The sequence below is a fragment of the Dromiciops gliroides genome, chromosome 2 (assembly GCF_019393635.1).
Source record: "Dromiciops gliroides isolate mDroGli1 chromosome 2, mDroGli1.pri, whole genome shotgun sequence".
NCBI lineage: Eukaryota > Metazoa > Chordata > Mammalia > Microbiotheria > Microbiotheriidae > Dromiciops > Dromiciops gliroides.
This window is the reverse complement of record NC_057862.1, coordinates 277,412,479-277,428,630: the sequence shown is the minus strand read 5'-3', so window position 1 is coordinate 277,428,630 and position 16,152 is coordinate 277,412,479. Positions and strand designations below refer to the sequence as shown.

General features: G+C 38.1%; 1 protein-coding gene across 3 annotated transcripts in view; it reads right to left on the bottom strand.

The window, feature by feature from the left end:
- Nucleotides 1-317: 317 nt before the first annotated feature.
- The window catches only part of SPOCK1 (SPARC (osteonectin), cwcv and kazal like domains proteoglycan 1), an 809,827-nt gene continuing 793,992 nt past the window's right edge, over nucleotides 318-16,152 (bottom strand). For all 3 annotated transcript variants that reach the window (XM_043984938.1, XM_043984940.1, XM_043984939.1), the window contains 4 exons: nucleotides 15,820-16,041; nucleotides 14,030-14,092; nucleotides 5,836-5,973; nucleotides 318-4,889 (listed from right to left, as the gene is read on the bottom strand). In XM_043984938.1, the coding sequence (XP_043840873.1) occupies nucleotides 4,699-4,889; nucleotides 5,836-5,973; nucleotides 14,030-14,092; nucleotides 15,820-16,041 (614 nt within the window). In that variant the 3' untranslated portion in view covers nucleotides 318-4,698. The remainder of the gene's footprint in view (nucleotides 4,890-5,835; nucleotides 5,974-14,029; nucleotides 14,093-15,819; nucleotides 16,042-16,152) is intronic.

Below are 16,152 nucleotides of genomic sequence, written 5' to 3'. Positions count from 1 at the left end.
TCATAGCTGATGTAGAACTAAGCAGTCTCTGGGCTTAAGCTTAGAAGGAAACTACTGTCATAGGAAATAATTAGGTTATATTTCAAAATGTTAGGAAAGGGGCAAATGGAAAAAAAAGTTCTTATTTGAATTATAGCAGCAATACAGTATATTCAGATATTTGACAAATGAATGTGTCTGTCTTTCCTTTCCTTATTCGTATGTGCCATCTTTGTAAGCTTATTAATTTGAATTCCTAGATTGCTTTAAATCACCAGAGTGTAGAGTTTAGTTAGTTTATACCTAATTAAACAAAAGACACACAGTGAGATATGGCAGACAAATTCAAATTTATTGAGACAGACAGAAATGCAACTATTCAGGACTACAATTAAGCATTTACAATTAACCAAGGAGGTTAGGCAAGTGTTCACATTCCAGGAAAATCTGTATGGAAAAGCATTCAAAATTCACTATGTTAATCTACTTTACTATGATCATCTACATTGCATCTACAGTAGTGACAGCCAACTGACACACTCATTATTTGGGTGATATTCCCCTTACAACACTACACATTAAACAAGAACAAATGTCAGCAGCATTGAGAAAAAAGTATAAAAAGACCAAAACCACCCACTGTAGAAAGAAAGGTTTCTTGGATGTTATTGTACAGTGCAGTTGATGCATCAAACAAACATGAATGGCATATGGGAAAGACGTAAAGGAAAGATACAATGTACCAATTTGATGGCCTGTGGTGAGAGACAGCTGTCAATTTCATATTATTTGTTGCATGGTGGTTGTAGGGGTAGGGAAGCAAGGTATGTTGAAAAGAGTGCAAGGGAGGAATTGCTATAAAACTCCAAATACAGTATTAAAACATTTCCAAGCCAGAAACACACTGAAATTGAAGCCAGGTTTATAGAGGCAAGAGACACAGCAATTATTTTTCCCAAATGGAAAATTTCGATTTGAATTGGAAGTGAAAAAAGAAACATTAAATATTTAAGATCTCTTCACAGCTCACAAGGAATTTCTACATAACCACATTAGGATGCGACTTGGAAATTGGTTCTAGTAGGAAAATGGGGAATTGTATCATCAAGATCATCACTGGATATCTGGAGTTTTCAAATGTACCTAATCATGGTGATGGAATTCTAAGGGTCCTAATGACAAAAGGCAAAGCCTGACTTTTGCCTCAGATGATGAAACAGACACTTCTTCAAGTCTCAGAATTGAGGCTCGTAAACAAATTGTAGTTTTTAATGAAAGTGATAAAAAAGCCTTTCAGAAACCTGACATTGCCATGACAAAGTTGATCAAGAATAGTGTTACTGAGCTTTGCTCTAACCACAGGAATAGTTTTGTATTTAAGATTCTAATGAGTCAAAATATCTTCTTAGAGCATCTCCAAAAATTGAGCATCATTACCTTGCTACAAATTTTCCACAGTGCTCTCTTATCCATCATTAAGTTAATGTTAAGGAGCTCTGAGTGTCATCTTAATTTGATACTTGTCATAAGATAATTAGGTAAATTAAAATCAGTAGTTCACTATGTTCCTAAAAGTTTCTCTAAGCAAAATCAATGTGCCAATCCTAATGAGTTCTCTGGTGCATTTTCAGAGCTAGTTGGAGTTATTAACAACGATTTTCTCTTATAGTTTAGATTGAAAGTTTTTTCATGCATTTTTAATTTTTAGGGGATACATTTTCATTAAATTAACAATTTTAGTAAATTAACTGCAATTATGCTGCTGTTTCCAAACTCTGAGTTCAAAGCCTCGGTCAAATAAAATTCACTTGAAACAGAAAAAATGTCTATTGGATCTTAAGACTCTGCTTGGTTGTGATTTTCTAACAGAAGCTTCCTGTCCCTGCAGTTTATGAGACATATAACAAGACAAATTGTATCTAGAACAGCAGATGTATGACCTCCCTGTTCTTGGTTCTCACACATCAGTAGCTGAATCAATTATGTTCATAATCAGTAAGAGATAACATGGACGTTATGGTGTCAGTCTATCCATTTGGGATTGGCAAAGTAAATTTCCAGTTTCATGCCGTGTATACAAAGTGCCAAAATAATGAGTCTTTTTAATTAAAAAAAAATCATTCAATTCAGTGGGGGAAAAGGCTAGCCAATTCTATCATAGTGACCAAATTTTTGACCAAGCTGATTGAATGCAGTAGTATAGCCTAGGCCACAAGTGAAGAGGGAGGCAAATCATCAAAGGGTGTATTGACTTCATTTGCCAAATAGTTTCCTCATAAAACAAGGTGTTGAATTGATAAAAATATAGCAAACACTTTCAACTGGGGAAGAATATGGCCATGAAACTGCCTAAGGCTATGTCAAAAGAAAGTCATTGATGGGGGAAAGAAAACCTTACTTAAAAGGCTTTCAAACCCCTTTGACCAGCCCTGTTGCAAGAGGAAGGGAGAGGGAAATTTTAAGGACTGAATGGGATGAAGATTTGCAGGGTTTACAATAAGCACATGGCATTAGTAATCCCCTTCTGCCCACTTGTGGAGATTTTAAAATTTCATAAAAACTCAGGTCGGGAAAAGTAATACATACAGAAGGGACTTCTAGATTTAGAAATCTAAGTTCATTTGTATCTAAGAAAGAAAAATAAGGTATTAAAATTCAATTCTTCAAATTAATCTTTTACTCCTTAATTACAACCCCAGTTTTGTGAAGATGTCATGAAGATCGCTTTTTGATTCACTATCTTTTGATTTTTTTTTTTTGGCAAAGTGTGAATGAAACCTATTATCAATCCTACAGAGAGAAAATCCTTCTGGGGATGAGCATTCAAAGATAATCACCAACACTACTGGGGGCAGGGGCATAAATGAAATTTGAGACACTAAGAACAGTATATATTCTTATTATTTCTTTTTCTTAAAAGTAGACATCAATGTGGCAAGAAACTGCCTGAAGCATCCTTTTGTGGATTGCATATTTATAATATAGAAGCCAGGATATCCTTTAGATAAGCTTTTTGCTCCTAAGAATTTTACTTCCTCATGAAATGCAATAAGGGCAAAAATGTTCAGCATCAGGTCTAGTCCTAATACTCCAATCTCAATCTTTAAGCTAGATCATACAGGAACAAAGGCTACAGTTTGGTCAGAGTGGGTGGAATCCTCCCCTCTTTTTTTAAAGCCCCAAACCCTTGGTTTCCTTCCCAAGGGGTCTAGAGGACAGCCACTGGCAAATTTTCAATGCCTAGCAAACCTCACGGCATTCTACGTGAAGCTATACTACCTTGGCCCTTATACTTAAAAAAGCTGCAACCTCTCCAGAGTATGCTGAGTATAATAACCACTGCCCTACTCTGGGTCCAATTAAAGCAAAGGTCCTTAGAAGACTGGGCACAGTCATATCTTTGGTCCACAAGTCTTCACTGGTAAAAGTATATGAAGTTGTTTGTAGAACATGATCTTGTCTTTGCTGGAGGAACAGGTCAAATGCAAAACTGAACTCAAAATCTTCTATTGCCATCTGCTAATGAAATATTGTGATACTGTATCTTTTTTTTTAAGAGAGCATTAGATATGCCTTAGAAAAGCCCTGTAGGAGGAATTGGAGGAAAAGAGAGGCAGTAAACAAGACAGTTAGTTGCCTAAGGAAGTCTGTGAGATGATATGAAAGAGACAGCTTAGGACGCTGAATAGAGTGAGAATTCCATGGCTTCTGCAGGAGAAGTTGTTTAGGCAGTCTGGGGCTTATCAAAATCAAAGAGACTTTCAACAGCCCTGCTGGTGCCTGAGAGAAGAAACTGCGTCAGCCTGCAGGTTACAAGTGCCAACTATCAATGCAAAAGCAGTTTCTACACAGATTTCATATTTTTCCTTCTGGAAATAGCAGTTGTCTTGGACAGGCTGGCATCTTAATTACTTCTCAGCTGTGTTCTCCAATGATTCTAAACAACCATCTCTTCCTGTATAGGGGTATGAGTATGCATGTGTGTGTCACACACAGGCACTCAAATATATCGATATATATATATATATATACATACATAAATATAGAGAGAGACAGGCATCTGGCAACCATTCCATAGCAAAGAGAATGGCTCCCCAAAGGGGCTCTTGGCAGAATTAAGGCCATTGTTTTTAGAAAGCCAGAAGTAGCTATGCAGAGGAGAATCAATCTGTAATGATAAATATTAAGCATTTTGCCGGCCGGGGTGTGGGGGGGAAGCAAGAGGGAAGATTCCAGTGAGGCATTTCATTTTTCCCCATATCATCTTCAGTACACAAAAAACGCAGCCAGCCATTGCAAGCAGGTCTAGAAATTTTTTTTTTTGCTAAAATGAACTACCAGTGTGGACAAGCAAAACAGGGTTCATTTCATCCAGAGTACCTGGCTCCCTCCTGGGTGAGAATTTCATATAAACTACATAATTGTTGAGAGAAGTTCTCCTGAAGGGGGAGAAAGGAAGCCAGCAGCATGAGACTTTGTGTAAGTGAAGTCAGTTGTCCCCTAGCCTAAAGAAAAAAAAATCCATGTCCCCAAAATAGCCATACTCATAATTGGAGCAATTGGGAAGGAAGGAGAGCTATCTTCCAAATTATAAACAGGGCACAGAAAAGAACAGTGGAAGAAGAGACATTTTGTACCTAATGGTTTTAGATACAATTGTTGAGATGTGAGGGACTTGTGATATTGTGCAAAACACACACGTCCTTTGCCCTGAGGGGACTACCATATATAGCCAACCTCATCCTCCTTGTCATCATCTTCATCTTCATCATCTTCATTCGTTGCCCTTACATGAACTTTCAGTTTCCCATCTTTGTCCTTTCGTGCCCCTCCATGTTCCTCTTCTAGGTCATCCAGGAGGACCACAGCACCCCCACTGCCAAAATCCCCTGAGGTTTCTTGCTCTTCTTCTGAAAATAAAATTTTAAGCGAAAGAGACAAACATAAAAACATTAGAGGTGCCTCTCCTCCCATACTCTCTGCCACTGATAAGCACTGTCTTTGCCCTGCTTCCCTCTTGTCTAAAGGCTCACTATGTCTCAAAGTAGTAAATAGCACTTCCCAGTCAACTTGACAGAAAAATACTAGCATTCCCTTTCACATTTGAAATGACTAACCTATAGGCTAATAGAAGCAAAGATTTAGAACTAGAAGATACCTTAAACAACTCCTAAACTTCAACTTAGGGACCAACTCCCACCTTTTCCAGATGAGAAAACTGAACCCAGAGAGTTAAGAAACCTGTCCCAGGTCACACAAGTAAGTGGCAGAGCTAGGTTTTAGACCTAGACCTACTGACTCCAGATTCAGCATGCCTTCCATTAGACAATTCTATAGGCCAATAGGGGACATTTCAAACTAATCAGGTTCTAATGCAATTATACAGGTTTGTTTTTTTTTTTTCCTGTAGTGTTTTTCAGGGGTATAAAACTTAAGAATTAGATGCTTGGTCTCAAAAACTGGCAGTATAAGTAACTTCACTTAAAAGCTGCCTCCTACGTAGCACCCACCATCATTCTCTAGCTATTGTCAATTATTCTCTATATTCTCCATTATTCTATATCTTCCTTATGTTGTTATAATGGACACTACTTGAGAGTAGGCACTTACTAAAAGTGTGTTGATTATTATTTCTTTAGTAAATTCAACAAGCACACATCCTCTCTCCATTTGAATGTCATCTGAAGCCCTATTTTCTAAATCCTCTGTATATTCCTTGTCAACTTCCCCTAAAATGTCCATTGTAGCATTCTATACTGCCATTAACTGATGACTACAAGTAGTAGAGTGTCTCTCAAATTATGATAACTGGCTGATGTCTAGGGAGTGGGGTAGGGGTTTAATGCCTCTACTCACCACAGTTCACAGTTCCTTGTTTCCTAGAGCCAGCCAGCTCATTTCCATATTTATCCACACACCAGCACTGTCCTGTACTCCCATGGCACTGGGTGGCTTTGTAGTATCCTTCATCATTGCAGCGGGGAATGAATGTCCCTAGAGGAAACAAAAGCTTCAGTTCTATCAGAGAATTCTCAGGTAGTGCACTGGAATCAAACCAAAACAAACTAGGCAAAGACTCCCCAGGATTAAAGAAATGGCATGCCTTATCGGTCCAAAGCTTATCTGTACATATGATGGATGATCATAGTATCCAGACATTAATTTTGATTTCATAGGATGTCAGAATTGGAGAAAATTTGGAGATTATCTAGAACCTAGTTTCTTAAACTGTGGGTCATGAAAAAATTTGGCAAGTAAAAAGTTATGTATATTTATTTTATATAACTATTAGGTATAACTATAGTCTTTTATATAACTATATACCGGGGTTCACATAAAAAATTTCTCCATAAAAAGGGGTCATGAGTGGAAAAAGTTTTATATATATATATGAAGAGACAAAGACAGAGACATTTAGTAAATTGTTGATAGAATCAGCATTAGGACTCAGGTATCCTAGTTCCTAGTCCAGGCATTTCTTTGCCATTTCTGCTGAAGGGCTCATTTGGGTGGGCTCTCCATGCATGGAGCTGCAAATCAAAGCCCTTGATGGAGTCAAGACCTGGCAACTTTTCTTTGGAAAGGTTGACTTAGAATTATATGAATGAAATGCTCACTCATTCACTTACTCACTCACTCATTTTATACATTAATTCATTCTTTATGTTATAGGCAGAAAGTGCCTTTAGAAGCTGAGACAGTCTAGGGGGAAAAGTAATATAGTGATCAGATGGCATCAGTAAGCACGGGAAAAACTTTAGCTTAAAAGAAATATTTATATATAAATTCCCTAGGAGATTTTCAAAGGAGAACATGTGGTGAACTAGAATGAAAACTGGCCCACCTATCAAACCACTCAATGAAAAACTTATCAGCAGATAGGAAAATATATATTTGTCTTAATTCCCCAGGTTGGTAATAAGCCAGGTGCTGTGCTGAATCTACAATATAATAAAACTACCACTTTTTTCTAAGTAGGCAGTAATTATAACTGATTATAATTTGTTGTTGCTTGTTCCTGGGTTGCTCTGAATGCCCTCTGAATACATGGTTATTACATCAGGAGTTTTTCCCCTGGGGAAAATAATTTGTAAGCAAATAAATAGAATTCTTATTTGCCAACCGTAACATTTCAATGTGCTCTAGTCTCAGGTGGAGAGAATGTGATGAGAAGATCTTTTAAATCAGGCAGGGAGCATCCTTAGGAAAAGTCAAGATTATGATTCACTGGTTGGTGAATAATAATTGTGTCATGCCATCATCCAGGGCTATGAACCCAGTAAGGCAAATGAGAAATATTAACAGATGAGACAGAAATATAGTTCAGAAGCATTTAGATGTAAAGAAATGGGTTTTGCTGCAAAATATGTATGTATGTGTATATATGTATGTATAAACACATATGGATATATTATCCCCAAAAAGCTTAACTATGACTTTTGGGATACCTTTATTTGTGTACCTATATTTACATGTGCATATACACATAAGGTGAGAAGAAGCATTGTATAGAAAATAGAGAACTACACTTGGAGTCAGGAAGATTTAGATTTCAATCCCATATCAAGTGCTTATTAGCTGTGTGACTCTGGGCAAGTCACTTAAACTCTCTGGTCCTCCATCTGTAAAATGAGGAAATTGTACCTCTAAAGGCTCTTCTTACTCCAAATTGATGATCCTGTAATCCTCTATCTTTTCACTTTGATGCCTCCTCACGATGTGGAGTTCTCTAAACCTTAGTGAAGTCCTACTAATTTAGAAAGGCTTTGGATTTAAGTACCGTGACAACTCTCTGTTGTGTGGCATAGAAGGAAGAGAACTAGTCTTGCAGTCACAAAGACCTGAGTTCAAAACCTACATCTAAGATACTAGCTGACTACGAGAATATTAACTTAATCTCTTTGAGTCTCAGTTTACTAGTCTGAAAAGTGGAAATAATGATACCTATAGGACATTCCTCATAGGATAGTTGTGATTCTCAAAGGATGCTTTGAAAACTTGAAAGAGAAATGTGTCATTTATTTCTTGTTATCTGAGGACCAGTCTAGCTAAGTGAAGGTTGATGAACTATTTGGTTATAGCGACTCTTGAATACCATCTACTACATTGCATAAGGGCTAAAAAAACCTCCATCATTAGATGAAGCACCCACACCAACGAATCTAGATCTCCTTGAAATATTGAAATGAGTTTATCAATTGTCTTTGTTCTGTCATTAACTAGCTGCAAGTTATTTCTCTTCTCTGGGAAATACATTTCACATTTTCCCATGTGTAAATATGTGAATAAATTAACTTGCTTCTTACATTAAAGTTAAACGTGCTTTTTTCATAATAATGCTGAGAAGAAGGGAGTGCAAATAGTCTCATTGCCCTCTTATAGAAGGAGAAACAGAGGTTCAGAGAGTAGCTTGGCCATGCTCACACAACTGATACATTTCATAGGGTACTTGGATTAGATGGTTTGGGAGGTCTTCCCTAGCAGAATCCTTTTGAAAGGGTTATACAAACTTCAGACATTTTTCTATATTTTAGGCCATGTATTTCCTATAAAACAGGGCTCTGTACATTTTTAATGATATCAACCCTCACTCATAACAATCTTATCACACAGACATACATGTTTATGAATGCATGAATGCACACACACACACACACACACACACACACATCCTCCTCAGTTTCCTTATCTGCAAAAATGCATTGGTTGGGCTAGATGATCTCTAAGGTCTCTTTCTCTTCTGGCCAGATTGATTCTTTTGTGAAGGTAAACTAGTCCATATTTTGCCTCCATTCTTACCTAGCCTTTCATTACTAAATGGGCATTGCCTCAGACAAACTGAGACCTAGGAAAGAATTTAGCTTAAAAAGGCCAAGGTCTCCCACTGCATGCTGGGTCATTCATTGCCAGTCATCCTGACCTATGTCTTGCCACTGGACTCAGGTGACTCTGAAGGAGAGAGTGAGGCTGCTGACTTTACACAGCCCTGCCTCACTTATAGCCAATTTACTTGCAAGTCAAGAAATCAACCTCCTGATGTTATTGGCCCTCTTCAAAAATGAAGGAGGAACAAGAATCTGTACCACTCTATGACAGGTAATCAAGTACGAAAAAGGTTGGAATTAGATGTTATGGATTCCAGTATCAATTCCTCAATTCCATTGATTCTTTTCTTTTTTCAGGGCAATGGGAGTTAAGTGACTTGCCCAGGGTCACACAGCTAGTAAGTGTCAAGTGTCTAAGGCCAGATTTGAACTCAGCTACTTCTGAGTGCTTTACCCACTGCAGCACCTAGCTGCCCCTCTCCACTGATTCTTAATATTATCATATTTTGAGAGTCAGTGTGGCATAGTGAATAGAGTACTGGACCCAAGACTTTGGAATTTCTGAATTCAAATGCTGCCTCTGGCACTTATTAACTGTATGATCATGGGCAAGACAATTAAATTCTCTGAGCTTCAAGTAACTCCCTAAGACTATAAATTACAGGTTAGTTATAGTTATATTATGAGTTATATTCAGTAGAGACAGTTTCTAGATTCACAAAGTCAGACCTTCTTGATGAAGTAACTTCAAGTATCCATGGTTTTGTTTTTTCAACAACATAGAACATAATCTCTCCATCCCAATATTGGGTTCACTCCCTTGGAAAGAGAAGTGGGTGTTGGATAAGGAAGAAATCCCTGGACAAGAAACAACCTCTGTGCCTCAGATCCCTCATCTGATATTTGGGGGTCAGACCTGATAGCTTCTAAGTTCCCTTCCAATTCTATGATCATTCCTCTTGACAAATTGGTCTAAGGGAAGGAGTGGGCATTTTTTTTGCTTGCCAATACCATATCCAGATTTTCCCTCTTGACCATCACTCATCAACCTTTCTGTCTAGGCCCATTCCATCCACATAGATCTTCCTATTCAGATTCTTGTGGCACCAGCTCCTTGGGCATACTTCTTGCCATCTCAAGTCCAGCACTTGGTTCACCTTCTTCCCCTCTCCCCTAAATATCACTTATATCAAAGGATTTCAACATATATATTGTTATCTCCTCAAACAAACCTGTGACCCAGTTTGTCAATCTCTTCATCTCCCTTGTTTTCATACACTTTATCTTAGTTACCCTTGATCTCACCATTACCTTCAAGTGTTCCACATTCTTGTTCAAGAACTCAATGATTCTTCTATGCAACCATAACCACCTATAATTTTACCTCTCCCCATACTGCACTGTTCCAAAGGCCATTCATACTGACAGGAGCTTCCACACCCCTCAAGGCTCTCCTGGGCTATTGATCCTATTGTGGCTTCATTTTCCTCTCTTTTTAATCTTAACCAGTTCAATTTTGTCCTGTCCTCTCTTCCTGAATCCTTTGCCCCCTTTGCTTCTTACCACTAATGCCTAGCCAAACCTCTGGATTCCCCCTACCATGTGCATCCTCTGCTCCAACTCATGTGTAATTGAACAAAGTCATACAATCTTGCTAATCATGCAAATGTACACCTTCTTATCTCAATCGGCTTGTCAATGCCACAAGGTCATTCTTTTATTCTTGTACTATATGGTCTTAAATTGAAAGCTGGAAGGGAAAATGGAGTTTACCTGGCCCAAATTCCCTATTTTACACATCGCATCTATGCAGATGATTCCCAGATATAGATAGATAGATGATAAAGATATGTATACACATATGTATCCATGTGTATGTGTATATACACATGTATGTAAGTGTGTGTGTATATATATATACATATATATATGTGTGTGTGTGTGTATGTATATATATATATATATATATATATATATATATATATATATATATATAGTAAAGGCTAAAATTCTAGCTAGTCTGTATAAAATATCTAATGAGTGGTCACCAATAAACTATAAGCTTTAGCAATAGTTAGACTTTTAAGCATTTATTAAGGAGAATAAGAATTTGGTGAAGAGAAAGGGAAAGGCCTAGATTCATCTATCTATTAAAGGGAGAGAGCATTCCTAGCTCCACTCTCCGCCAGAGTCCACATGAAAAAGAGAGAGTCAGAACGTCAGGCTCCCCCTTCTTCCTCCCACAAGCAAACGTCACTTCCTGATGCCAAAGAAAAGACACATGGTCTTGCCCTCAGAGACCTTCACCTCATGGCCGAGCTTTTCTACAGTAAGTCTCCAGCAGGTGGCATCATTCCAATCATTAGAGTATATATATATATATATATATATATAGAGAGAGAGAGAGAGAGAGAGAGAGAGAGAGATTGAGATCTAATCTCTCTCCTAAGGTTCTGTGCTGTAATAGTCACTGTTTATTAGACATTTACAATTGGATGTTCTATAGGCACATCAAGCTCAACATATCCAAAACCATTTCTCTTCCAAATTTTCCAATTTCTATCAAGGATATTACCAGCCTTGACTTATCCAGGTTCACAACCTCATACTCATCCCTGACTCTACTCTCATTAACTCTCCCCTATTCCATATCAATCGGTCACCAAGTATAGTAAATTCTACCTCCATAACATGTCTTTCACCCATTCTCCACTCCATGCCTGTGTTCATAATCCCTTCTCATCTTGGCTATTGCAAAAGACTCCTCATTGACCCTTCTTACTCTCCCTCTTGAATCTAGACTCTATGCAAATACTAAAATGATATTCATAAAGTGCAGGTCTGACAATATTCCTCATCTATTCAAGAAGTTCCAGTGGTTCCTTTCTGTCTCTAGAATCAAATGTACAAATCTCCCTTCTTGGTATTTTAGCTCCTCACAGCCCCTCTGATCTATCTTTCCATGCTCATGAAACATTATTCCACTTCACACAATCCCTGGTCTAGCCAAACTGGCCTAGTTCTTGTTACTCACACACAACATGTTATATCCTATTTCCATGCCTTAGCAGAGGGCTTTTCCCATGACAAGACTTTACTGCCTCTTCATATAGTGAATTAGAATTAGAGCCAGGAATGATTTTCCTGATTTTCTACTCCCAAGTAAGGAGTGGAAAATGATCATGTGCCTTTTGTTTATTTGTGATGACTGTTTCCACACTTTTACACATCTGTGGGCAAACAGAGACCTATTGTTTTGTTTATTTTGTTTTTGATGCAAACTTTAAAAAGGACAGACTGTAGCCAGCTTCAGCGTATTGAACAAAGGCAAATTTAAATGATTTCATTTCAGTCTTCAGCTCTCTAAAAACACAAGGCCATGTCCTGGCTTCCATTCTCAAAGAAACTTTACCAGATTTTTCTGGTTTTCTGCCTCCAAATCAGCCATTTACCCTGTCTGCTGAGGAAAGACAGACTCTGGGAGATTAAATGGAAAGGCCTTGACAGGGCTCAGCATTCGTTATCTTTACTGCAGCTACAACACAGCATGTTTGTCAGAAGCAAGGTTGAGCTCTGTTGTTGGTGGTTTTCCCCCTGCCCTGACATTCAGATGGAGGCAAGAGAAATGCATTGTGTCTAAATTGCTAAGGGATTGGATGATGGCTTCCAATGTCTTCCACCCTCTAAACATACTCCCCTGGGGAGATGAGGACAGCTAAAGTGAGCTCTTTAAGGTGGAGACAAGGATACAGTGGCAATCACTTCTGTTCACTTTCATTTGAAGGAAGGGGTCAGAGAAGGACACAAAGAAGTTCTCTTTATCCTTCCCTTCCAGCCATTCTTGGAGATGAAATGCCATAGGAAAGTAGAAATGCCATAATAGTTGAGGGATCAAGAAAGAGATCTCAGAAATCATCTATTCAAATTATACTGCATATCATCCCTGAATGCATAACTCCCTATACCTGGCATTCCTCTCTCCTAATCCTTGCCTCGTGAAATTCTGCACTTTTGTCAAAAATCTAAAATGCTCTCCTTGATTGCTTCCTGCAAAGGAGCTTTTCAGACTTACATAATGATAACTGATATTCAATTGGCTTTAAGATTTTTGCAAAGCACTTTATATACATTATTTATTTTCACTTCACAATTACCACACGGGGTGAAAACTGCAGGCATTATTATCCCCATTTTAAGGATAATCCAAAGCAAAGAACAGATAGATGACTTGCCCAGGGTAATACAATAGGTATGTATCTGAAACAGGTTTTGAACCATTTTCCTGCCTTTAGGTCCTTTGTTATATCCACTATAACCACCAGCTGCCTCTTCTAGCTCTCTTCTTTGTATGGATGGAGCTTGTTGGAGTATATCAGTCCATAAAGAAGCTTCACTCTGCATGACCTGAATTTACATGCTGTTCTAAACAAACTTAACTCTTGGATTCCTTAAAATTACATTGCTCTTTTCTGTGTGTCCAAGGTCACACAGGGTGGTGTCAGTGATAGGACTTGAATCCAGGTCCTTTGTAACACAATTATGTAAGAATATGTTCCACCTCCCTATATTAGAATATGAGCTCCATGGCAGTGCTGGATCTGGAATTAGGAAGATCTGATTTCAAATCTAGGGATCAGACACTAGCCTGTCTCAGTTTCCTCAATTATAAGATAGGAATAGTAATACCATCTACCTCCCAGGGTTGTTGTGAGGATCAAGTGAGATATTCATAAAGTGCTCAGCATAGGGCTTGCTTGTTTTCTCTCTTCCTTCTTTCCTTCCTTTTTCTTTCTCCGCTGCATTGCATATAGTATAGACAGTTAATAAATATTTGATGAATGAGTGAATGATTCTAGTACATCTCCTTCATCTGAAAGATGAGGAAACAGATCCAGAGGGGGAAAGAGACTTACCCAAAATCATATAGTTAATATTTCAGCTGGGACTAGAACCTGGGTCTCCTGATGTTCTAGTCAATGCTGCTTCCACCATACAGTGTCTCCCTCTATCTTACTAATGGGGTATGGGCCTGGTTCTCAAGCAGTTACTCTTGTTCACAGGGCTGCATCATTGGATGTGAGAAAGAGACCTGTCTACTTCAAAACATGGCATTTCCATCATGAAAGGCTGGCCCCTAATTAAATATCCATCATCATGAATGGCATTACAACAGTCACAGCTGCTTTAATTACTTGTTCAAACGAGTGGCAAGAAATTGTACTCACCCAACAGGCTTTTCCCCTTGCTTAGCTTCTGAATCCTGTTCATTTCATTCTGGCAAGGGAGACCTAAAATATAATTTATAAGAGTCAGTTTCCAGATGGTGTGGGATATAATCTCTAATGATTGGCTTCACTTTTGACATGAAATATAGCCAACAGTACACCTGGGAATGGAATTACTCCATATGCTGGTCCTGAACAGTGAGACAAATTTGAGCCATTAGTGTTACTCATTAAAAAAATTCCCAGAACAGTGTATTTAAAAATATTATTTGGGGGATACTTGGGTGGTGAAACACATATTTTCCTATGTACCACTATCTCCAAAAATGCCCAGAGTCTAATTTACTATTGGCTAACAGACTTGTTTCTTGTCATCAGGAACTATATAACCTTCTAAGGTTTCTATCAGCAGGAGAAAGAGAGTCAGGGGCCTATTAGCTGAATACAGTTAATCTAAATACTAGATCAGTTTAATAATAGAACGATGGATCCTTTGTATGCTAACCTTTTACTATGTCTCACATGGGAGAAACCGTGTCCTCAGTATGGCTATCCAGCAAACTAATTCAGCCCTCATGGCCTTCTGGTTTTGAAACAGGAAATTAGACACCACTATTAAGATATAATAAAAAACCAGAATAGCTCCTTCCTCTCATAGATTCTCCAATGTATAATTTACATAGACATTGGACTCATCCTCATGTCTCTTACCTATTAAAGGGCAGGGAGTGAAAACTTCACATTAGAATGAAGCTTGTTGAAGTATATCAATACACAAAATAGCTTCACTACACATGACCTACCAGGGCTGAATTTGCCTACCTTCCTAAACATTGTTCTTTTCTTCTGAAAATCTCCAAACATACATGCAGCATATTTTTGCTTACTCCTACAACCTTTCCTTAGTGTCTTTTTTTCATTTTCTTGCTTGGAGACATGGGGGCTCAGAGATGTTTGGGAAGTTATAGGAAATACATTCATTAACAGATGAGGGAAAGGAGGATTGGCCTGTAGGTCTCAGGACCAATTAATGCTTAGGGCTTTGGTCCCTGGATGATACTGCCTCATCTTCTAGCCTTATCCATTCACATGCAAAGTACATGTTAAGTATGTTTATAGATATATGTTCCCCTATGAATTATATAACCTTTTAAGTGAGCTCAGATATTTTATAAGCCTATGGGTTTTTTGTTTTTTTTTTGGTCTACCTGCCCATGGAGAGGAAGTAGGAGTGAAACAGATAAAAACTCTCAGTTTTTAAGTTGCACAAATTCACACTTGCTCTTGGATTAGTCTGATAAGTGGTTATATCCAAATGGAAGAAAATAATACTTTACATCTACATAATGTTATCAAAAAAGATTGATATCTCATGTTATTTGTTCTAACAATGATATTATGATTTAAGTATAAAAGGGATTGTCACTCTTACTTTGCAGATGAGAAAATAGAGGCTCAATGAGTCTGAATGACTTATCCAAAGTCACACAGTTATTTACGAGCAGATTAAGGACTGAGACCCAGATCTCTTGATTTCTAATTCCAGGTTGGTTTGTTTTTCCCCAGTATACTATACTTAGAATGGAAATGGATTTGGAAATCAACAGCATGTACATTCTAGTAAAGGGGAATAAATTCTATATTTCTACTCAATATTACCCTGTCCTCTAGTTTCTTCCTTGAGTTATAGTAAGATTCATTTCCCTTCTGATCCCACCCCCATGAACTTATGACCAATGTGACTGAATTGGGCATTAGTACAGTTATCTGGATTCTGACCCACTCCTTACCTCCGGGCTTCTGAAAACAATAGCACCATTCATTGTTTGAGAGTTTTCCATCTTTGAAGGAGTCACAAGAATTGAAGAGGGGCTTGATGCATGGTTCATACTTGTCAAGGTAAATGGCATTGATCTCTGAGTGGTCAAGTAAGAGATCATAGTTCATGTCCAATTTGTTGAACATCCATCCCAGAGAGTCCTTGCAGATAGGCAGAATGCTTGTGTCAAACCCTAGGAGATGACAGAAAAAAATTCTGGAACTGGACAAAGTCTGAGGTCTCCTGAGCCAAGCAAAGTCCCTGTTTGCCTATGATTCAAAGGCCTATAAAGACTCTCATAAGC